The sequence below is a fragment of the Protomyctophum bolini genome (genome assembly GCF_963924005.1).
Source record: "Protomyctophum bolini genome assembly, chromosome: 3".
In the NCBI taxonomy this organism is placed as follows: domain Eukaryota; kingdom Metazoa; phylum Chordata; class Actinopteri; order Myctophiformes; family Myctophidae; genus Protomyctophum; species Protomyctophum bolini.
In genome coordinates this window covers 27,954,133-27,980,075 of record NC_137864.1, presented here as the reverse complement: position 1 = coordinate 27,980,075, position 25,943 = coordinate 27,954,133, and the positions used below count along the sequence as shown (strand labels likewise).

Here is a 25,943-nt window from a genome sequence, read left to right as displayed (position 1 = left end):
AGGCCTACAAACACACACACACACACACACACACACACACACACACACACACACACACACACACACACACACACGCGCGCGAACACACACACACACACACACACACACACACACACACGGGGCAGGGGGTAACCTTTGATGTGCTTTTAGACAAATTCTGTTCACTTAAATAACACTTTATCAACACATGGACAAACTCTTTCTTTCTCACACATGCATGTTATGCATACACACACTTAAATGTCTTCATCCAGTCCAAGTTTTTTATGGACACTTCTGCATTCATTCATTCACTCCACTCCATAATGAGCCACTCAGCCACTTTATTTACATTCTCTCTCTCTCTCTCTCTCTCTCACACACACACGCACGTGCGTGCGCGCGCACACACACACACACACACACACACACACACATTTGACCAGATGTGTTTCAGACATGTCAAAATCCTAGACAGTCAAGTGCATCAAGTTTCTCCACATTGGCAGAGGCAGTAGACATGGGATGTGAGGACACACCATGTTTCCTCTCTCCAAAGCTGTGTCCCTCTCAGATCCCTCATTAATGTTCTATTGGACGCTTTTTTGCTTCCTTCTTTCCCCAAGAGGATTTTCTGAACACTTGACTAAAGACTTTGTAAAAGTGAAGAGTCGAAGAAATGAGAGCTTAGTGTCTGTCTGTCTGTCTGTCTGTCTGTCTGTCTGTCTGTCTGTGGAGAGTGGGTGAGTGCGTGGTAGTACAGTATATTTGGTTGGATGCAGTGCAGAGGGTGCTGGAGAGTGCCTGTCTGCATTGACTGCATGGTTCCTTCATGGGGGGTTGGATGCATGGGGGGGGGGGGGGGGGTGAACAGAGAGAGAGAGAGAGACAGGCGAATCCCCAAGGCAGTCATTTCTATCAAGTCGGAGCGTCTGGAAGAGCCCTGCTTGCATGTTTGGTCAAGGGGTAAATAATAGATCAGGGATTAGGCTTGTGTAGAATTCATTCCGGGGTAACAAGCTACTCCGGGTCCCAGGATATGCATATTCATTCCTCGGCCAAGGCCGTGGGAGAGGGAGGACCATATGCCTGTTTGTCGGAGGGCTTAGATTTAGCTAATTAAATGAGATATTACATAGCCATGCAAGCAACAAAACAAACCCTTTAAAGGATTGTCCGTGCCCTCCGATTCCGTTTTGTCGACTTCAAAAAAGCTCTGATGTTGTTTTAATTTGACATGGGAGATGCTGATGTTTTTTTCTCATCCACGGGTTTGTTAATCATCCGGACGCCTTTAGAGTTTCACATGATTAGTGTTGTGACACGCTGCTGTACGTCAGGCGGAGGCACTAATGATGTGTACACTACATCCACAGCACTCCTGTAGGCTATGTCACTTGATGTCCTGGTATTTAGCCTACTTGATGGAAAACATATATGTCCAATGTGCTTATATCCACAGAGAGGGGTTGATTCTGCTAATTAAAGTGAGCATACATAGATGGCTGACTGCCTTGGCCTAATCACCCTGTCTTGCATTTCAGCGTCGATGGGAAGAATTTATTAAAGTCCTTTACTTGGAAGCACTGACAAATTTGACAGAAGAAATTTGACGGAACTAATTTTATAATACAGATTTCATTGCAAGTACATACTGAAAGTGACTGCAAACACTGAGCGAAAATGTTTATTGACGTCCATCTACTTAAAGTGATGGACGTCAATAAACATTTTCACACATACACACACACATACACACACACACACACACACACACACACACACACACACACACACACACACACACACACACACACACACACACGTAATTTTTTCTTGAGCCACAGCACCACCAGTATCATGGGGATGGTAGAAGCAGAAGAGGACATGTTCATCTGTCCCTGACAGGATCCTACTGTTCACTAATTACTATTGATGATGAGGTATTGAACCCACAACTGGAGCAGGCCTCCCTCTTGGGCTTTGGCCATCAGCCACCGCACTGCAGTCTCACCCGTACAGGCCTCTGGGGTCTCCCTCCTGTCTATCAAAGTGCCAGATCACTGCTGGCTGCAGCTCCGAAAGGTCAGTTTGATCGTCTCCGAAAACCCTGGAGAATGAATCTGGCTCTTCAGCAGGCAGCAGAACCCAGAGACTGTTCTTGGGAGCAATGCCGTCCACACCAAGCAGTCTATAAGTATCGTTCACTCACTGTCATTGATATAGTTGTGGTGAGGACTTTGCTATCCACTTGAGTTAGAACGATATTTAAAACAGTATCTTTATAGTTATAATGTTTAGTGTGGACGGCCCATTACCCTGTTCCTCTGGTCTGTGGAGGGGTTTGGCAGGCCAGGGCCAGGTTTGCCAATTATTTATTGGCTAATTATTGCTCATCACAATAACACTTACTTTATTGGCCTGGCGCAGGACGTGTGTTGACAATGACGGAATATATTCATGCACACTGTTAACACCCACAGTATGAGCACACATTCAGCACATAGGACAGCAATGGACCCTTTTCACTGAAGACATGTAAACACAGTGAAAGTAATAATGCTAATAGTGTGTTTCATGGGTCTCTGCATGTGCCAGCATGAAGTTAACTGTACAGAAGCTGTGCATGCAGGCGCACAGCAACACAGGTTAAATGAAATACATGTATTATTTAATTAATTACCTTTATAGCTGTGTATATACCTGGCAAACGTCTCCTGTGAAAAGGGTTTATCGAGAGACTACAGTGTATATATGCATTATGCAATGCATATCACTATACAGTAGGGCAGGCTACAGTGCAGATCAGCATTTTGAGAAAATGCTAAAGCTATGCTATAGAGGGTTATAGTATAGACTGGTGTCTCTATTATCTGCAGTTTATTATCAGTTAAAACAGTTTAAAGAAGACAGCCACTTATTTCAAATAGGTGCCTTTTCCGAGATGAACAGCATTTACACAGGCAGATCAATGCTCTATGTCCTATCACTGGCACTCCAGGGAAATATTAACTTGAATACAACCTCACTACCTCTCTATGACCTTTCCCCCAAGTAAAGGACAAGTTCTCCAGTCAGGGCCCGGGGGAAATAGTCTGACTGCTATTTCCCACACTTTCCCGGAGGGTGCTGACCGGGTGACGGGGTGGCACACCACATGGGTGGGTGAGCTGTGAATGAGTGTGGCTCAGGCGCTCATGGCACCACGGGTGTGTCTGCACGTGTGCACGCGCTCGTGTGCACGCACGCACGCACGCACGCCCGCGCACGCGCACACACACACACACACACACACACACACACACACACACACACACACTGCACAGTCGCTTGCACAATAATATACACAGGGCACACACATTGCCTCCAGGAAGTAGGTCTTGTGTGAATCAATTCCTCCTTTATGAGGGCTCTTGTCTGCTGAGGATAGGACCAGAAGGTCATCTGATGGGAGTCAAGTGGAGGTCCGGGCCATAGTGGTGGAGCTGGGACTGGGGCCAGGGTAGTGGTGGGGATGGGTGGGGGTGGGGGGGTCTAAACACAGGGACTGTATGTGTGGGATTCCTGGGGGAGCCCAGAAGGTCAGTGACATTGCATGCGTACAGGTTTGCGCGTGATGAGGGCATGGGGTAGGGTTTGGTGATATTGATGGTGGTATCAGAAGGACATTGAGCTATATTTGTCTGATTATAAGGTACACACATATTGTTGGTCTAAAGTCTGGGAAGGGGGAGAGAAGGGGGAATCAATGGATGCTCTGTCATGCTGCCGTTGTAAAACGGTCCAAGGTCTCACAGGGCTGAGCATGAGATGGCTCATGCTTTAGGTCAGGAACAACTTGAAAATTCTCCCAGAGACTGTCAGCATTTGAATGCTCTGATGTGTATTAATATTTTCCCCATTATTTTTGTAAATATTTATTGTTTTTGTTTTCTAAAAGTAGTTGTTCTATTATTGATACAGATAATTTATTTAATAGTAATAAAGTAGACATCACTGAAGAGACACAGGAGACAGGACTCTTGTGGGATTCACCCCAAGGTCAGGAAGGTGCCCATGGTGCTAGTAGTCAGTGTGTCCAACGATCTCCTCCTAGCAGCTCACTCCAGTCTCCTCTGGGCCTTAGTGCTGCATGCGGCCAAATAGACAGCTACCGGCCTGGAAAATGAAGCCCATCCAAGTGCAAAGAAGTGCATTCTCTCCCAAGGCCAGCAGGGTGCGACTCCAATAAGTTTCATTGCATGTAAGTTTCATTGCATGGAAGTCAAACCTTAGTAAACATTTTTATTAAGTGGTGCAACCACTTCAATAAGTAGCTTTGTGTGTGCCTGGCTGCCTGGCTGGCTGGGTCTGAGCACGAAAATAGCATTTGGTTGGTTTTCAAGTGTCACTGTTGTGCAGCCTAACACACACATACATATTAACTGTATATATTATGATTTCAGGTGTATCAGTACAGTACAGTACAGTACAGTACAGTAGGGGACCTCCCCACGGTAACTGTCATTTCTCGACCGTTTCGGACGCTGGGCAGCTCGCCGGAACCGGGCCGGCACCCTGGGCGCATTCCTGTGGGTCTGATTATAATGAGTTTCAGTTCCCTTCTCCAATATAACCGGATGTTTACTTTTGGGATCGTACCATTTAGAGTAAAATAGAGTGTATTCAAGATTGAAGAGGTTTTATTTAGCATGTAACTATTGTCACTGAAATGTTGGTATGACATGCAGAGTGCAGACTGTGCTAAAATATTTCATATGAATCAAACAAGCTATAAGAATTATACATTAAGAAAAAGTAAACAGGTGAAAGAAATGTAAATAAATAAATACTTGTACAAAATATGATGGGGGAATGATGTAGCAACTGGGATATACAGAATATATACAGTATGCAGCCAGATGTGCTTGGTTGTGAGCAAATAGTCGTTCATAGGTTGAAGTCATTTGATCTGACTGTAAAGACCTTGCTCATGGCCTGGGGGGAAGAAACTCTCTCTGTGGTGACCTTGTGACAACACATGAAGGCGCTTGCTTGCCTGACCATAGCAGCACAAACAGTCCATTGTTGGGGTGGTATCCTTGCAGCATCCTTTTAGCTCCGCTCAGACAACTGACAGTGGGTGAGTCCTGCAGGGAGAGAAGTCCATGTGGTGCACTCGACAAACGACATGGGAGGAGCCAGTCCTGTGTAATGGCCCGGCCAGTCAGAATGCTCAGAATCATTGCTGAGTAAGGATTTCAGGACCATTCTGTGAGACCCTGAATTTTCTCAGCTGTCTGAGGTGGTACAGGAACTGCCTAGCCTTCCTTGCCCCAGTGTCTGTGTGCATTTTTCATGTGCTCAGTGATGTGCACATGCAGTCACACTGAGGTACTTGAGACTGGTCTACCTCTGTGGTTTTGCCCATGTTCAAGAGGATGCTGTTGTCCTGACACTGCATCACAGTGATAGATTGCCACCCCCCTCGTTGCTGTGATCAGGCCCTCCACCATTGTGCTGTCAGCAAACTTGATGATGGGGGCATTGAGTACAGCAGATGAGCAGAGGACCGTATGCAACTCTGAGTGGCTCAGGTGTTGAGGGCGAGCGTGGTTGACAATTTGACATGTAGACCCAGTCACACACTCAAATCCCAGATTTGCCGGTTTAACAGCCAGCCTTCATGACGGTATATGAAAAGCTGAACTGAAATTGATAAGCAGAAGCCTAACATAACTGTTTAACAGATTAAGCCTTAAGGGTATATACAGTATGCCTTGTCAATAGATTTTAATGGAGTGACAGTTTCTCAGTGACTTCCTAAATCTGTGTAATAACATTTTATGTAAATATTCAATAAGAATCCCCCGGTGAACACAACAAATAAAGTCACCAGCTGTGTCAAGTGACTGTAGTTCATTTAACGACACCAAACTCTCACAGGTTGTTGGAGTTGGAGGTTTTCATCATGTTGGAGTGACATCCTGCTTAATTGAATTCAAGTATGACATCCCAGCTGACATTAATTATTACATTTTGTACTACAACTGGTGTTTCTTTATAACTGAAGGGACTTGTAACTCTTTTGTCTATTGTCATCCTTCCCAGCAGTACCCAGGTTCTTTCCCTCCCTCAGTATCAAAGCTCAACTCTCTCCGCATCAACGCATACAATCTCCACACTTACCTGAGGTGGCAGGCTGAGACACTGCTCCTGGAAATCTCTATGGAGCGCTGTGTGTGTTTTCTTTTGTGTGCCTGTGATCTGCCTCTGTTCCTTCCTCTGTCAACCACAACCCACCAGGGCCTGTCACTGGCTTTTGAATTTTTCATGCAGGTACATTTGCATGATGGGTATTTCTCTCACTGTCGCTTTTTCCTAGGCAGAACAGAAAACAGAGGGAAAGTCATGCTCATTGGGACTTTCACTGCCAGAGCCATCTCATTTCATGGGCTGGCTTCACATTATAACTGTGCTCCAATTAGACTTGAGGGGTGACAGCTTCAAACAAGAGTCAATTTTGCATGTTTGCTGTGGCCTTCGCCATCTCTGTGGCATCTGGTGAAGAGATTTCTCTAGTAGTAGTAATTTACAATGAGTTTTGTTCCTATAATTAATTGCTGCTATGGGCAGTGGGCACATACCCGGCCTCAGTACAGGAGTCTGCAACTCTGGGCAAAGATGAGCTGAGATTCCCAGATTGGGGTTTATTGACTTACTCAATGTATAACGTAGTGCAATTCACCTAGTTTTACCAATCAAACATTGTGTAGACAAAACTACAGATTTCTATAAGGCTACCCTAAACACAAATGGAGCTAAATGGCATGGTCGGCTTGTAAACATAAGAGGATCTCTTTTGGTGCTATTAACATCTTACAGGATTCTGGTTCCCTGTGGTCTCTACTTATTTTAATATTTTAATCAAAAATATTTCTATGACTATGATTACTTGACTATGATGGATGAACAGTTTATGGCATAATGTTGTATTTATTTGTTTGTTTATTTGATGATGCTGTTTGTTTTAAGTGGATGCAGACCGATACACTAAACCGTATTAAATCCGATACTCTGATACAAAGTGGCTTTAGTGCATAACGAACAATGATAAAGTGACTCTATGAGTCCAAAATTACAGAATGGCTGAATAACTTTCATGACTGACTGGTAATGCACGGATGAACAAACAACACACCCTAACAGACAGACAAATGGAACTACAACTAAACCTGACATGAAACACATAAATAGACCGGCTGGAGGAAAGGCCACACGTAGCAGTGTTCCCACCCCGAAGTCCAGGCAACGACTGTCCTTTATAGCAGACGCACTGAGGCATCCAGTGCGTCACATGACCGGGTTGGCCAATGAGGGCTGATCAGGCTCCAAGCCAGGCCCTCCTCAGGACAGCAACACATGATGGACACGTCACTCATCATCTGCAGGGGACAGAAGCAACAACCAGTACCAGGCAAAATAATAGGCGTCCCTATAACCCAGTACAACTAAGCAAGCCTACTAATAAATATATATAGGTATAATAGCATTAGCCCCATATATATTTATCACTACTAATCAACATAATAACAAAAACAGCCAACGGCTGTTACAAAGGTTTGTTGTATTATGTTCCATACATTTTATCTTATACAGTATTAAGGTGCTACTGCTATATAAAAATACCCTCCCCCGGGCCCTCACACATTAGAAGGATATATATTTTATATGGAGCACAACAACCATTTATTTGTGTGTACTAGGGAATAAAATCAAAAGGGTGGAACATTTTGTTTTAAAATATGTACAGATAGATACACCTTCTACCCAAATTAAAGCAGGCCAATAGCTTCTGAAATGTGTGTTTAACTAACGGACAAACTACTACAGAGACAAATGTGATCCACCCCACCCCTTCCAAGATTCATTAAGACATTTCCGCAAGCAGCACATATTATGTAGAGATGAACTCATTGACATCACTACTCAGATAACTGTGTGTGCACAGTTAGGAGCATATGTCTTTATGAGTAATGATCTTGGATTAAAAAAAAGATATATAACATGTTACAAACCGCTGGATGAAAGAGGTAAGAAAAAAGTCTAAAATCAAACAGCGGCTGAGTGCAAGTTCGGGTAAGGACTTGAAACTCTTTTTCTTTTTTAAATGCTAAATGCAGGAAGCATGTCCTTCAAAAGATGAAAGAGGGCTGAGCTGAGACAGCATTTTATGTGCCTAAAATATTCTCAGATCTGGATTAATCTGTCATTAGTGGTATAGACAACAAACACTTAAAAGAGAGAGACACATGCACAGGTGCATACATGTGCACACACACACACACACACACACACACACACACACACACACACACACACACACACACACACACACACACACACACACACACACACACACACACACACACACACACACACACGCACACACACACACTACAGGTATGCAAGCTGTCGCACATGCACGTCGACGCACGCACGCACACACACACACACACACACACACACACACACACACACACACACACACACACACACACACACACTGCTCTGACACTGGCAGGCCCAGTGGCAAGCCCTGTCAAAACATGGTGGGACATGTCTGAGTGGAACGCGTGAAGCGGCTGGAAGTGACGAGGGCCAAGCTCTCTCTGTTTGATCATGAAAGGGCGACGTTCATAAAATGGCACACAGATTTAAGTTTTAAATTTGTCTTATAATTAACCATGAAGCATCGTCAGCAAAGGATCTGTTAATTTGGCATATTGATGCTTGAAAAAAGAAAAAGATAGGACATCAGGTTATATCTGCAAAATGAATGCATCATTCCATCAATGACGAAATAGGCCATTCTCAAATTAACGGATTGAACGGGCTCCCCCAGGGCTCTATACAGCTCCTTTTTTCCCTTTTTTCCCAGTTAAGAGATGGTCTCTTAACTGAAAAGAGCTGATGAATCGTGTTGTGACACTGTGTAGATCTGCTATTTTTGGCAAATTCTGCTGTAAATGTATAATTGGCCACCATTTCCAGTAAACAAAATACTTGCTTTCTTGAAAGAAAGAGAGAGAGAGAGAGAGAGAGAGAGAGAGAGAGAGAGAGAGAGAGAGAGACAGACAGACAGACAGACAGACAGACAGACAGACAGACAGACAGACAGACAGACAGACAGACAGACAGACAGACAGACAGACAGACGTCTGTCTTTCTGACTGAAGGGGTAACAAGGGGCAGGCAGATGTTGTACATTAGGCACCAGCCGACTGCCTCTCAAATCGCTCCACAAATGAGCATCCTAATGAGGGGTGGTGTTTGTGGGTCAAGGAACAGCATAATCATGCTAAGTCAATTGCATATCTGCCTCTCTCTGTGTGTCTCTCTCTCTGTCTCTCTCTCATATCCACACACGACAACATGTGTGCATATGAGATGCACGCACGCACGCATGCACACATACACACACACACACACACACACACACACACACACACACACACACACACACACACACACACACACACACACACACACACACACACACACACACACACACACACACACACACTGAGCAGATGAACCAACATTTGTCAGAGTGAACAGTGGTGCCAGTCCTTTTCTTCATTTATATATCTCTCTCTCTCTCACCCAGTGCTCCATGTCTGGTTTGACACTAAAGTGCATTATCCATACAATATGGAGTTGTCTTGTCTCAACCAGCAGCGCAGATGTCAAGCACACACACTGCTTTGTTACATTTTGCTATAATTAGGCCTTTCTCGCATGCACCCGATTCTTCAGCCCCCACGATTCTAATTTTATTGTCCTAATCCTGGTGTGAAAATGATTTGTCTTTGACTTTGCAAGAGCTCATCAAAATCACATAAAATGATGAAGGACATATCAACAACAGTGTGTCTATTATGTGAAAAACTGCATAGGCATATATAAATAAAGTATAGGCAGTAAAATGAGGTATAAAGATCAATTTCACATCTTCTTACTGTCGTTCATCCCACTGTTGAGCTGTGATACAGTAATGGGGATTTACAGCCCTGTAAAACATAACTTCTGGGCACAGGGGAACTTTTACTCAGGTTGGGGCAAGATATCAATAAAGCAATAAAAAACATTTTTTTTCTTTCTTTTTAATCTGGTGGTGTCATGTTTTGTGTTGACACCCAGCATTGTGATATTTTATTTGACTTTATTTGACAATTCAGGTTTATCCAGTGTTGACCATATTCCTGAAAATAAGGTTCTTGAGACTTAATATTAAAGAATAAGAATAAAAACAAATAAAAAAGATGTATTGTTTTGTTCTTGCTGTAAATTGTTGTGGATTAAGAGCGTCTGCTAAATGCCTATATTCTAAATTAGCCTATAGGCTACAAATTACAACCACCACAGTTGGCTCAAATTCTAAAAAGGTAGCCTATAAAGCTAAAAGTATAAGCAGGCAAAGTATCATGGCTTTGAGTTTATGATAAATGCTATTTGTACGAGCTTAATTCCAGTCCGGTCTCTCCACTATGGTGCATTTCTGTCTCTAAATGTTTTGATGAATTGAACAATTAAGGTGGACCCTCTTGTAAACAATTAAGTGTAATGCTTAATTTGGTCGTCCACTCACAGTTAACAGTCTTTGTATTGAGTTTGTGCTTGAAATGTACTGTAATTCTGCAAACTGTTAATAAATATTTCAATCAATCAATCAATCAATCAATCAATCAATCAATCAATCAATCAATCAATCAAATTAGGATGAATATGTCTAGGATGGTTGATAGAATGATAGTAGAATTCAACACTTTAGATCAACACAAAAGTCAAAGCATTGTTATACGTCACGTGATTAGGCTAAGTGGTATCCCTGGATAACGTGACCATAGATATGAATGTGACATACATGTGTGTGTATTATTTTGTCATTTTATGCAAATAAGGCAATGCGGCCGCACTTTATCGGCAACTGCTGCAAACTGACGTAAAGAAAATGACGTATGAGGAAAACAGAAACGGAAAACAGCGGGCTTGTTTGAAAGCGTCTCTCGGTAGTTGTTGACAACGATACTGTTGCTTACGAAAGACTGATTTTCTACCACAGAAAAGCAACAATAAACACTTAAGTGCGCGAGAGAACACGGGTATTATTTTAGATGTATTGGTACGTGACATGACGCTGTCGAGCGTGTGGTCGGACTATAGTTTCACACGGAAGGTTGTCAAGTTGTCAACACAGTCAACACTAGAACTAAACAAAACAAAGAAGCAAACACAAACAGCCGTGTAGCGCGGTAAGGTAAGAAGAAACTTTATCATGGTGTTATATGTTATGGCTGTTACGAGAAGGCTGCTTGTCAGTTATAATCAGCATTCGGCACGACGAAATCAGTGTAATGCGCTTGATAAATACATTTGCCGCTTTCGTTTTTACTGTGTACTATAGATCTGATCCATATACTTCTACTGCTTCTAGCTAGCCTATACATTTGCTATCAACTACACATTGTAAAATTTGCGAGCGATGACAGCTGTTGATAATAATACGTCCATAAAGCGAGCTGTTTTTTATCTTGTGATAGTTCGTTCGTTCTGTCCAAGAAGATCCACGTAACTGTACGTACACGCCTGAGTTCTGCATACTGTCTTCACAGGCAGCTGTACAATGTCTACAATTACCATGTCTTCTCATAACAACTCTCGTGTCTTGCTACTGGAGCAGCAAGTGAAGAGATTATCGGAGGATTTAGTAGAATGTCAGGTATGTAATTGTTTATGTGGGGATGGATGTGTGTGTAGAGAGAGAGAGAGAGAGAGAGAGAGAGAGAGAGGGGTGATTCAGTGAATGAGTGAGTTGTCACATCTCATCTTGTGCTATAGTGATTGAGACATGCTGTCCTTGCATGCTCACCACCAGGTGGTGCCTTATAGCATGAACGTGCACCTACCACCTGTCACTTTCTGATATCTCCACTCATGTATCGAGACAGACACAGTGCCATTGTTCTTGGCAGCAAACATGACAGCCTTGGAACCTTATCATACACACATACGGTAAACAAGTCCTTGTTTATGCACTCTGGTAAAGATCACACATCACACTGTATTATCAGTTGCAGTTAGAGCTGCAGATTCACTCCCAATTTTCCTCCAAAAGTTAAAATGTAATTTAGATAGTGTGTGATTAGAAGCCAGGTTCATGTGTTGACCTAGGCATCCTATAGTTTCTATAGTTGCAAATTCAATGTACATATTTTTTGGGGGGGACTGAGCCCCCCACCACACATAAACGGTACTTTTTGGCCAGAAGGGATTTTATTTCACCGGAGGAAAAATATTCTCTATGAGGCAATTCTCTGGGCAATATCGGCGCAGTGGAAACAAAATCCCCTTTTGGCCAAAAAGTACCGTTTATACATGTGGTGGGGGGCTCAGAGTGCTTCCACTAAGGAAAGTAGGCTTTCTAATGACACAAGCCGCCTTTGTTTTGGTGAGTAGCAAAAACGTTCTTTTTATTCACGCTAAAGACGAGAGGCTGGTCTGCATCCATGCGAGCCCCGGAAGTCGAGAGTAACATAGCTCTAAATGCAACACATTAGAGCTATGGACCAGAGCTAGTTCTTAGTTTACTTATGATCCGATGCCATGCCTAAACATAATCATACTAATAGTGCTAAAGTTATTAAATTAAACATTTACCTAAACGTAAATACGTAATATGTCTTTACATACGTATCGTTGCTTTTGGGCAAAAACCGTTATTTTTCAGGAAATGTAAAAAATAAGAGCCTGTCTTCCAATGGATCCAATTTAGTTGGTGTATGTCTGTTTGTCTGTCTGTCTGTTTGAGCACGGAATGTGCTCATTTGATTGGACATCATGTTGTTGACATCATCAGATGTCATCATTGTGATGAAAGGCACAGCTCACTTCACACAAGTGTGACTTCCATCCTTTTTAGGGTGACCTTCTAATGATTACAGGTACATTTAAAAGGAAAATGATTATGACTTAGTCTTTTAGGCATGGGCCTAAAAAGCTTTTATAATCATCAGTAGGCCAAGTAGTGTACTTTCTCTTCCAGAAGTTCCAGGTCTAACGCCACAGCACTGTATTTCTGTAAATGCAGACCAAATTGTCTCTGAAATGTCTCCTCCTCTGAGCCGTCCTTGGTGGTCTGGGGCAGAGTGGAGCATCAGTGATTCTGTCTGTCTAATGGGGACCCGTTGCTGTGCAGTGTAGCGTTTAAACAGTGGCATTTGAATGCCATTGATGTCTTAAAAGTCCCTGGCACTACGTTCTACAGGACTGCCATTAACTACAAAGACACTCATCAGTTGGCCAGCAATCGCTCCTACTTGACCATGCTAATTTTATTAATACGTCGTATGTTCAAGGCGGGCGGCCCCCTGCTTTTAGTATGTTTAGCCCATGGTGTTTCAAGGTCTGGAAATGTGATTAATAATTCAGCTATCATCAAATACGCACATTCGATACATCTCGACTCTTAAGTACACACATGCATGTGCTAAGAGGATCCCTTGATTTATTTTAGAGCGATGAGGGGTCCTGTCTTTGGCGGTTGTCTGAACAGCAGCCAAAGGCCAAGCATAGAGCAAAACCACCTATTTGAAGTCAGCGATGATGCTTCATATTATCCGTAGCTGCATTGCAGGGTGGACTTGGTGGGATCTCAACCCCCCCCCCCCCCCCCCCATCCGCCTGCTCCCACTCTACTGTATATATACATACACTCACTCACACAGAGATCCAGTTAGTCCCTCTACTTTGTATGTTCAGTCCATGGCCTTATCAAGGTCTGCCATTTAGTAAATAATTGATTGGACATTTTTGAATGGTGATATTTTAAAATTCATGCACTAATTGGAGGACCGGTGGAGTCCAGTGGGAGGGACGACTTTTATCTTGTGATGATGTGAACATAATTTATCAGATAATGTTATATTAAGTCGATTTGGTATAATTCCCCATCTTTAATGTCAGAAAATGTAGTTTTCAGATGTCTCTCATTAAATGTAATGTAGCTTAAAAAATGTTTGAAAAGCCAGCGAGACAATTTGAATTGGAAATGTGTCAGGACTGGCTCAGCCTCGGCTAACTCTCTCTAGCTCTCCCACGCTGCTTTAAAAGGACTCTCTCCCTGTCATCACTTTTGAGTTTCTAGTTACTGTAAGCCCATATAGCCGAGCAGAAGAGGAAAGAAAATCATTGGAAGAAAGTTTTATTAATAAAGGAAGTGCCAGACATTGACTGCTGTGTTTTGATTTAGATCCCCCATGTCTCTCCGGTCATAAATACTTCATAATGACAAGTGTCAATGTGCGCTCTCCCCTTGAGTCGAAGGTCACATCTCAGTACTGCACAGACTCCCCATGATTAGAGGGGCAGGACAGATCAAAACATATTTTGTACAAGATGCTTAAATTATTGATTGGTTTGGTTCTCCACCCCCTCATCTTTCCCCCCCCATATGCTAATCACTGAGTGTACTATTGAATTATTTTGTATTTTATTAAGAACAGCTGAGACATGCCACTGGTGTCATGTTGGTGGGGATGGTAATGTTATTCCTTAGATAGTACACAAAAAAGTGTGTGTGTGTATTATAAATGTTATCTAAACATTTCTGATCTATTAACATTCTATATATATTTTTTCTTCTCAATTCTAGTTCAATGTAGCAACTGAAAACACTGAGAAGTGAATCAGAGTTTGAATTCTTGTCTTTTCTCAGGCTGACAAGGATTTTGTGTGGTCCCTATGGAAACGCCTTCAAGTGGCCAATCCGGACTTGACTCAAGCTGTCAGTCTAGTAGTTGAACGGTGAGCACATTCTTCTTCTTTCTTTCTTTCTTTCTTTCTTTTCTTTTTTTCTTTCACAAATTGCTAACTCAGAAGCTCAACAAGCTGAAAATGGCTTTATCTCGTAAGCAAAAGAGAAATATGTGTGAAAGTCATCCAAGGGTGTGTTTGAGACACCCCCTTGACCAGTGGGGAGGGGCGGGTTACTGTGGAAATCTGGCGCAGATGCTGATTTAAGCCTCCTTATCCCTGGTCTAGCGCTCCAGCCACGGAAACCCGTTTTAATGAAAACACTCTCTCTCCCCCTGGCTCTCGCGTTCTGGACACTCCAAACGCTCCCTCCAAACGCCTGTCTTTAACGGGATAAATTGTGAGATTGAATATGACCTTTCCCTTGCAAGGTGGCTAAGCCACACCAAATACAGTGGCATGGGAAACTTTCTGCAGGTTTTCGTCGACTGTGTTGGTGGGCGGATTTGAAGAAAGTGAAGGATCTTTAAAAAAGAGCTGACATTGTGCTTTGTTCCATGCTGCATTATCAGTGCTTGTTTTTTGTAACATCTGTATCAGTTGATTGAGCTGTGTTTAAGTTATTTAAAGTTTGTTTAAAATGTTGTCAATGCTTAGTGAGCCTTGCATTTATAGTAGACATACATATTATAATAAACAATTTCAACATTCATTTGCTATGACTTTTTCCAGACAAAAAAACAAGACCCTGAAACAAACTGTGCTGCAAATATGCAATGTACCTCCAACAATTCAACATTATAATTTATAACCGTTGTATGAACAATTTCTTTAGTAATACACATTGGCCAACATAGCCTGCTTTTGGGGCTTGCCAGTAGTTGGTCATCCTCTCTGTGAGCCAAAAAAAAAGAATCAATGAGGGGTTGCCACTGGGGAGCATGCTTAAAGAAAACATAATAAGTCCATAGACTTGGCTGCCACATGACATGGGGGGCATGCTGATTTTTGGGATGGCCTGTAGATTTTTGGGAGTGCATGAATAAGACAAACATTAAAAGTCCATAGACTTTGCTGCCACATGACGTCTTACGCCAGACGTTGGAGGGACTTTACATATACAGTATTTATTTAAATCTACGTCATAATGTGTTATTTACGTCATATTGTCTGGCGGTTAATGTTTGTTTGCACCGTTTGTTTTATATCACCTAATCAACATGAGTTAGATATATTATTAGGTGTGTGTGTGTGTGTGTGTGTGTGTGTGTGTGTGTGTGTGTGTGTGTGTGTGTGTGTGTGTGTGTGTGTGTGTGTGTGTGTGCGCGTGCGTGTGCATTGATGGTGATGTATGGGAACTGATATTGACATGGTAATTGCATTGACTATAATGGTGAAGAGCTGGGGGCCTGTTGGGAACCGCAGTGCACCCTCACTATCCCCAACATACATTCCCCAGGTGTTTTTGTACAGTGATTGGTTGGTTGTTGAGGACATGGACATGAGGAACACCACAAAGAAGGGTAGTGGCGCTGGGGGCCTGCCTGCATTCCACCTCCTCCCTCTGAGGATCCCAGACTCTTATTTCAATTGTCTACCATGGGACAAAGAAGATGGATGAGAACTGAGAAGAAGCTAAAGAAAGGCCTAGATGGAACGTTACAGCAGTTAAAACAAACGGGTGACCAATTGCTGTTCATTTTAGGCTTCTGCCCCTATAAACACATGTTACTTACCAGATGCACCAGTGGGCTAGAATGACTCCATAGCCTGGATTTGGTCTATAGGAGGATGGGGAAGGCTGCTGGGTTATTTGATTTTGCTTTCAGATCTTCTTAGGGAGAACAAGCTCTGCAACCTGTGTTGTTTTCAGGCACATTCTATTCCTCAGTTTTAGTTTAACCACTGAACCCTATAGTATCCCTTTTTGGGCTTGCCATAATAGGCAGACATTTGGTGAAAATGGCAGAGCTACAAGCGACGTGTTGTGAGCTTGTAAGTTGTACATTTTTTGCCAAGCGTTGGTGTAGACTGGGGAACCCTGGTCAATGACGTTTATAGGTTTTAAGTTGTTAACACTTTTTATTTGACTATAATATAGTAAAATATTATGTCGTTGTATCCTTTTTGCCCTGTTTGCTCTTTCTACCTGTCTGTTGGTAAAGGCAATCTGTTTTTGAAACCTGAATAACCTGCAAAAGTGCAAGTATCTCTTATTTTTGGATGACACATTCACTCTCTCTCTCTCTCTGTGTGTGTGTGTGTGTGTGTGTGTGTGTGTGTGTGTGTGTGTGTGTGTGTGTGTGTGTGTGCATGCGCGCGCATGCAGTGAGAAGCGGAAAGCTGAGACTAAGGACAGGAAAGTGTTGGAGATCCTTCAGAGCAAAGACTTCACCATCCAGGAGTTGGAGCAGGTACTTTACATTGCTAAACACACTTCAGTTGCCCAGGTACATTTGGGCAAATGATACATTTGACTTACTGATTTTTCACGCTGACATAACTCAACCAAATACGAACAACAGCATGGTATAATAGCATTCTGAATAGCTCACGTATTCTGATACAAGACTAGCTTAAAAAAAGTAAATTAAAACTATTCTCTAATGAACTTTATTTAATGAAGCAGGATAATATGTTTCGAAATGCGAGCAATCGTCACAAACAACAGTCTTTTACTGAGTGCACGGTTCAAAGAGAATTGAACTAGATCAAAAGATCACCAGCATTCACTTCAAGTTCTGGAAAGTGGAAACACGTTCCTTTGTTGCTGCCCGTGCAAGAGAATAAAATATAAGGACTTGAAGTGAGTCCTAGTGATCTTTTGATTTAGTTGAAAGCGAACGATAATGACATCGATGCTGTTAATTGACTCCAAATCATTCACTGAAGTTTCAGTCAGCTTTCTTCATTAGTGTTGCTTTCATCCTGTTAACGCTAGTGTTCCTATGAGACTGGTGCTAACGCTACCATCCGCTGACTGGCAGGTGGACGCCACTTTCCTCAGTCATTTAAGAAGTATAATACCCAATTAGCAATTGTGCTCTGTCACATGCCGAAAAAAGCTCACAACACGTCAAAACAGTGACCCGAGCTTGTAGATCAGCTATTATTCGTGTGCGACACCGGTGTACAGTGAAGTTTAAATCTGGCTTAAGAATGAGATGTTCACTGACAGGATCACTTTCACTACCTTGCACTGTGGCATAGAGTGAGTGAGTGTTTGATTGAATGATTGTTTTTTTCTCTTATGATTTTTATCCCACGATTTTGCAACCCATTTTTCACACAGTGTCAATGATCAATCCTGGGCGCTACACTTCCTCTGCCATCCTGGGGGGGGGGGGGGGCAGCGGACTGACCTCATGCTTCCCAAATTGAATGATTGATTGAATACTTTATTAGACAAAAATGTTAACACAAAAGGTACATTCCTTTACGCTAAAAGGATAACATAAAATGACCTGGGGACTTATTGTGGTCACCAGGAGAAAGTAGCAATGGTAGACTTTGCTAGACATTTGGGTTGTGTGGTTACCTTGCCATGATGCAACTTTCTAGGTGGGTGTGTTCCCACTGTCTCATGCTTTAATGTGCAATAACGGTTTAAAAAAGAATAACCTAAAATGAAATGAGAATATTCATCTGATATGATATGTCAAGACATCTCAGATGTCTGTTGGACAAGATGAGACAATTAGTCTACAGTGTTTCTTGACAGCAGTAACGACCATGCAGTGTGTTTGGATTTCAACTTATTTCAACAACTTTATTTTCCTTTCGGAACTTTGTTTGTGCAGTGGTTATAAAAACAACATAAGGACACAGATACTCATAATAATAAAACTCTACTACAGTACAAAGCATAATATTTTTTTAAATCCATGAATCATTTCTCTATGTACAACAGTATATACATTATATATAACCTATGTGTGTACTAGCTTCCGTCAAGTAAGAGAGTCTGTAGTTAAACACTAAACAGTTTGGATTGTTTTTGTTTCAATGTGGTGTTTTGGTGAGCAGAGAGCTTTTGTTTCACCTGTGTGTTCTGACATCATTATATCACATTATGAATGCTGTAACTTTGCAGGAGGCTACTGTAGAAAATAAAATGTTGTAACTTCATGGTTCATGCAGGAGGCTACTGTAGAATACCGTCCTGGGACTAGTCTTCTGATCTTTGCCACTAAGGAATGCGCCTCACACCAGGCGAAACCTAGTTCTTAAGATGGCACCAGATACTGATTGGTTTTATTAATGTAATGCCCAAAACAGCATGAATAATTCTGTGCCCGCAGCACCAGGCGCAATGGATAGCGCTTGCCACTACGGGCATTTTAACAGCCTGTATCATAGGACCAATGCACTGTCTGGACACACGGCCACGGCACAAGTTACTACAGTATGTGCCATGGCGCTAAGTTCCGCTGTCAAAATAGGGCCCACTGTTTCCTAATCCTTGCACTTTGTGATTGGCTGTCTTGGCGCTCTGAGCAGCAGAATAACAAGAAAAAGTTATTTTGCAGTTGTGGGTGTTTTCTTTTGTTTTGAGGAGCTCATTAATAGTCCAGGACTCTGTACACCGTCATCTGGCCCACTGACATTCATCATCCCGTCCACCATCTCAGGGCCAAACGCACCCAAATGGTGATTAATTGGTGAGCAATTCCCTGCACTTGACTGTTGGAGGATGTGATGGTCCACTGAGCCCGTGCAGGATCTCACACGCTCAACGCTTAACATCTCCCACTCTCCTCCAACTTTGACAAAAAATATATATCTGCCTTCCCTTTCTTCTCTATGCTTTTTTGTCTCCCTCCCTTCCACTCCCACTTCCCATTTTTGTAACATAATTAGCTTTCATTTTTGAACCGTACTGGGAATTTTGAAATGCTAATCTCTGTCCTAGACCTCTTAACTTGGCAGAACCCCCCCCCCCCCCTCTCTCCCTTCTCTCTCTCTCCCTCTCTCACCGACGTCCTTCCAATTGAGCACTACTGGGGTTCAGATTGTTCTCGCCCACCTCATTATCAACGTTTGAATTTATTTTCCACTCGGCAGTATAAATCTCTATTAAAGCCCCCTTTCGTGCCGTCATTCGAATCAGGAGAGGCGAGGAGCGCTTAAATCCACTATCTGGATAGATCTGAGTGATACTCCCCATCCCCACCACCACCTTCAACCACCCTCCTCTCTACATGGCAATTAATTGCATCCCATAGTACTGTGTTAGCTAAGAGAAGGGTGGACCCACAGAAGGCTGTGGATTACCCCATCAGTGCCGGAGACCAGCTGATACAGTGTTAAAAGGCCAGCCTCTCTTATTCAACAAGGCAAGCAAGTCGCCTGCCACATAAAAACGCAAAATAATAATTATCCGAGAAGAGTGTAGACCAAAAGGATCAAAATTGGATGCTCATTAAAAATAATAGAATCGTGTGTGTCCCCCACCCCCTATGCTCTAGTTTGTTCAACCATGGGAAGCTTCATATTGAGCATGATGGGACCTTGAGTTTTAAAATGCCTATTTAGTATATGCCGTCTTAACTCATTCATGCACATTTAGTGTGTTCCGCTGCTTGCTCTGATTTGTTTCAGTGTAATATTGTAAAAGACATCATTTACAGTATATGTTAATTTGAACATGACAATGATGTTTGGCTTAGTACTGCCATAAAACAAACGGCAATGTAAAACAAACCATGATTAATCTGATACAATTGAAATAAAACATTGTTGCTGGCAGTGCGATAAAAAAAGTAAAAAGGAAGATTGAAAAAAAAGGAAAGTGGCATTAATATAAACTTAGACCGGCTGCCACGTTACTTTCCCCTTAAGACCGGCCGGCTGCCCCGGCAGCGTTACTTTATCTCGGAATGCGTGCACGTCTCCTTGTAGTTTTGTAGTCTTTAGGTACTTTTCCGGATTCAGTTCTGTAAAGTTTCTCAGAAAGGCCTAAGTTTTAGGGTGTCTTTCATAAAGCTGCCTTAGGTTTTAGCCCTCGGGTCTAAATGGGGTTTAATATTAATAGTCTCTCTCTCTCTCTCTCTCTCTCATATATACAGAAAGTGACAGGACAGCAGCAGGAGATCAACAACCTGGTTCGGAGGAAGATGTTGGTGGACGAGGAGAAAGCTGAGATGAAGAGGGAGCAGTCCGGGCTGCTTGAGAAGCTGGCCTGCCAGAGTCGAGAACTTAAGGTTGGTTGAATATGTTTTCTTGTGACACCAAACGAGACCATTGGCCCTTTGGCCTTCGACCCTGGGCAGGCAGTCACTTCAGAATTAGTATCAAACTTTATTATCACATCAGGTGCTTTATAGAGAGGAGAGACAGATGCAGCCACTTCTTTATCTATGTTTTCAATGCCATGTCATTTATGGCGACACAGGCCGTCACACTGGCAGAATCACTTATACTGTATATGACTGTGAATACACTCCATTGCCGTTACACTGGCACTACTATTGTATGTACAGCAGTTGTACATGTAAATATGACATATCTGATATCTGCTGCTTATAAGCACAGTACACGCTGTAGGTATATTTGATATTGTTTTGTTATTTTACATTTTCAATTTGTGGGTTGCTTGGTTGCTCCCTCTTGAACCTGCAAACCTTTGATATGACGATAAACATTGGGCATTGAATCACTTGAAATCACTTGAAAATATATTTATATATATATATATATATATATATATATATTGAAGTGAAATGATGACAGGCAGTTTCTGCCTATGTGCTTTAAATAGACACTAGTGCTTTCTAGGGTATGATTTGGGGCTCTAAAGATGAATACAAAATCAATATCAACATATTAATACTGTCCAATACTTAGATAGAGAGGGGGTTGAAATTATGAAAATTTGACTTCCAGTCAAAAAACACTTTGAAATAGACACTCATGCTTTCTAAGGTGTGATTTGGGGCCCTAAGGATGAATATCAACATCCTTATACTGTCCAATAATTAGATAGCATGTCTTGTGCACTTGAATACTGATAAGCTAAAATATAGTGAGGTTGAGAGACAGAGACATACAGTATATGTGGGAGAGAGAGAAGAAAGAAGCACAGCGACGACTGGCAGATCAATTCTTAATGACGGGCTTCGGCAGGGGTACAAGCCAAAATGGTGATGACGACGAATTTAGCTATTTGTCTTTGCCCTAATTACACCCCTGGAAGGGGCGTCCCTTCCAGGGCCATGATTAATTGATAAAGGGAAGGGGTCCTCCTTGTGCATGCCTCGCCATGCTCTTCTCACCAAAGAAGAGAATAGCAGGGGGACGGCATCAAAGAAGATCCGGGTGGAGTGGCCTTGGAGTCAGCGCCACTCTCATTAGGAGTCTTGTCATTAAAGTATAAAGCCTGTGGACACCTTGGTGTACCTGCGTGTAGCCCGGCTTGCACCCCATACGTGTGGCAGCAGGCGTGCAGGTGACCTTGGCCAATCAGAGACTTATATGGGGTGGAAAGCATTTACATATTCATACGCCACACAACCTCCTCAACCCCAAATCCACATGTGGCTTTTCTTTCTTTTCTGTTGAGCATTTCTCTCTTGTTTTCATTCAAAGCCTGTATGTCTTTTTTCTCTTTCCTGTAGTCTTTCTTTTCTCTCTTAATCTCATTCCATCCCTCCATTTGTTTATGTGGCTCCCTGTGACCCCCCCCCCCCCCCCCCCCCCCTCCATTCTGTGCACCCGTGTCTACCCAGGACGTGAGGGAGGAGATCAGGAGGAGAGAGGAGGAGGATCAGCGGGCGGTGAGGGCCATGGAGGAGGAGAAGGAGGGATTAGCGTCCCGCTGCGTGGCCCTTTGTGTTGACCTGGAGGAGGGACAGAGACAGAGGGACATCGCCCGGAACAGAGTCATGGTATATAGATGCAGAAAAGAGAGACACGTACTGTACACATGCACGCTTCCACCTTGAAGCTTTCAATCCTCCCTCTCCTCAGCTTGTGAATATAAAGTGATACCTGCAGCAAAGCACACATTTTAAACATATTATGCATAGCTTCTGTTCATCATTGCATTCTTTATATGTCGGGCCCAGGTTGTTTGGGCTGGGGAAATAATGACCTGAACTGACACCATCTGAGGTCCATCTGCCCTGGCAACAATGATGATTTATGATTAGTTGTGCACCATGTCGCTTACCAAAAATAGCCAATCATTGTTTGGCAGTATTTGTTATTTGACACTGTTGTGTGAATTATAAATCATGGGTTATCGATGTGTGGGTCGCCACACCCTCTCCAGTAGTAGCAAATGTTGGAATCTGTAGATGACATCAGAGCTAGTTAGCCACCACATATGCCCAACGTAATGACAAATACATCCACTTCTACATGAACTGGCTTTGAAACTAGAGACTATAGAAAATGTTTCACCTGAGCTAGTACCCACACGATTCACACGTTATGATGTAGCAGAATAGAGCCATGTCATCTTTAGACTCAAACAGGGCACTTAACTTTACTTAATGACGTAATCCATCATGGCTGCTGCTTAAATGAGCAGGAAAACAAAAGGTTGCCCACCATGCCAAATGTGTTAGATGCAAAACTGGTCAATCAATATTCAGAGGAGAGTAGTGCCACACACACACTCACACTCACACTCACACACACTCACACTCACACTCACACTCACACGACATACAACCGTAACCTGTCCATTGGTTCCATTTGTGCACTCAGATTTGAAAAAACAGGATTTTTCAGTGTAGCACTCAAAATGTGCCATTCCCTTTCACAATGCTGAGTCTGTCAAACAGACTCGGACAGAGCAGCTTGAATAAGTAAGTGCCCGTGTTGTAATTATGCCAGGTCGGAACAGGCCCAGGCAACTTCTCTATGCACATCAATCACTGTCCTTAGACGTTCCACCTGCTCCTCATCTGGTTTCAGCACAGCGATGGTGTGGAGGTCGGAGACAGAGGAAAGACGGGAAACGTGGCGCAGTAATAATACAGCGATGCCAATTTGTTTGACATGCCAAAGATTTGTCAGGGAATGTAACATTAAAATGGCTCCCATGCATATTCTAAAAAATATATATGTTACAGCTGCGTTGTATTAAGTTTACTGAACATTTCTTGGAGTTGGTCAGTGTTAATGGATGCCCTAGAACAGGGGTTCTCAAACTCTTTTGGCCCAGGTACCCCTGGGAGTACCCCGTCATCCTCGCAACACCGATAAGCATATTATATACAGTACTTACAAGTTAACTTACAACCTTACATTTAGATGCCATTGGAACTATTTGTATTAAAAACTTTTCAACCAAAGTCATTCAGACCCATTTCATAAACAGAAACCACTAGTACAAGGCTATATGGCTGGGTCGGAATGGGATTTTTGTTACCGCGCTATTCATCCTCCCCCTTACCGATGGTATTGCTGCAATTATATTGCTGACATGATGAGACTGAGCCTCACTGAGGCCGTGTTTATTATGGTATAAACTATTCATTTCATATCACACAATATGCATCATAGGCTTATGGCGACCGTAGGTTAGTGTATGCTGTGCTGGATGACTGTGTTGTGTTTGATACTGGAGGCTGGGCTGGAAGCTGCCCTGCTCCAAGAGCTGTCTTTGGAAGTGGAGACGATGCTTCACACCGGCTCTCAATCAAAACACATTTGTTTGGCACGCACACACGCACACACACACATACACTGTCTCTCTCTATTTTTATTAAATCTATTCTAAAGTAACGAACGTTAGCCATTAGGCAAGTCTATTTTCAAACGAGTTGAGGGTCACAACTGTGATCTGAGCTTATAGATGCTCTCTGGACTAATTCAATGAACGGCGCATCTGCAATAGAATGGACCTCCACTTCATTATTCTGATTTTTATTTCCCTCATGCTCACACAATCAAAACCAGGGTTTTATACAGCTGCTCTTAATATATTGCACAAGGGATTGTTGTTGCATCATATCGTATGAACTGGGAAGCCATACTGTATGTACAATTTGTATTGACACACACACACACACACACACACACACACACACACACACACACACCTATTTCTGTCTGGTCTGAATTGCCAACGCTTTCAGGTGGATAGTATTGTGAAAGCAGGGCTTCATCTTTCTGTTGTAAAGTGCTGTAATGTCTGTGTGTTGTACCAGGAGCTGGAGGGGCAGCTTTCCAATGCCAGGGAGGAGGTGTTGTCCCTTCAGAGCCAGAGTGCTAGCATGGCTGCCCAGCTCTCTGCCAAGGGGACAGAGGAGGGCCTCCTCAACCAACTGCAGTGAGTCCACGCTTCCCCTTAGAAGCAGTGTTATGAGTTTGTTTTCTGGATCAAAGAGAATATAAACATGTACCTGCCTACTGGTGCGTGCGTGCGCGTGTGACATGAGTCATACAATTCTCGAATGTTTATAAGTATGCTTATAATGCATTTCTGACATGGATGCATAGCAAGTGTTACCATATAGTTTGTGTTGGTAGTTTTTGCCTTTCTCCACCACAAGCCTTGAAAGGTCACACACACACACACACACACACACACACTCACACTCACACTCACACACACTCCACACCCAGCTCACACTAGAGCCACTTGCTAAGCCCTGCATAGCGGATGTGCTTTAAGAGAGGTAGAAGAGGGGGAAACGGTGTGGGCTTTGGCTAAGCTTTAGTCGATATGATAAAAACTGTGAGAACCACGATCTGCCTTAGAGGTAATCTCAACCTTTTTTAACTATTTTCTGTCTTAACGCCAGAGGCACTCTGACATGTCAGTCACATCGGGACTGAGAGACTGTTCTCAGTCGGCCCATTAAAGATGTCCTTGTAAAGCGAGAAGGATCACTTTGTGGTAATTTCACGGTACAAAGAGGTGGATTCAGAGCAAGAAGCGCTGATGCTAATGTTTTCTTTTCTTTTTTATGTTGGGGTGAATGTAAGTAATATTGACTGACAATGGGAATATTTTATTTATTTAGCTTTAGGACTGATAAAACAAAGAGGCAAAGTAGTCAATAACACAAACATGAAAAACACAGAAACCAGCTACGCGTACAGTATGTGCAGCTGAGATATTAATACATAATAGCAGTCAATAACATCAGTGGTTCCCAACATTTGTGTCTCCTTCCTGACCCTATCGATTCATTCTAAAGTCACTCAGCTAATTC

The 25,943-nt window shown here is 42.7% G+C and overlaps 1 protein-coding gene across 1 annotated transcript in view; it reads left to right on the top strand.

The window, feature by feature from the left end:
- Nucleotides 1-11,659: 11,659 nt before the first annotated feature.
- cntln (centlein, centrosomal protein) overlaps nt 11,660-25,943 on the top strand; it is a gene marked incomplete at its 5' end in the record, with an annotated part of 129,476 nt that continues 115,192 nt past the window's right edge. Inside the window, 6 exons of the mRNA XM_080758968.1 lie at nt 11,660-11,740; nt 14,735-14,823; nt 17,102-17,186; nt 20,841-20,975; nt 22,500-22,658; nt 24,933-25,054. Coding sequence (XP_080615094.1) covers nt 11,660-11,740; nt 14,735-14,823; nt 17,102-17,186; nt 20,841-20,975; nt 22,500-22,658; nt 24,933-25,054 — 671 coding nt within the window. The remainder of the gene's footprint in view (nt 11,741-14,734; nt 14,824-17,101; nt 17,187-20,840; nt 20,976-22,499; nt 22,659-24,932; nt 25,055-25,943) is intronic.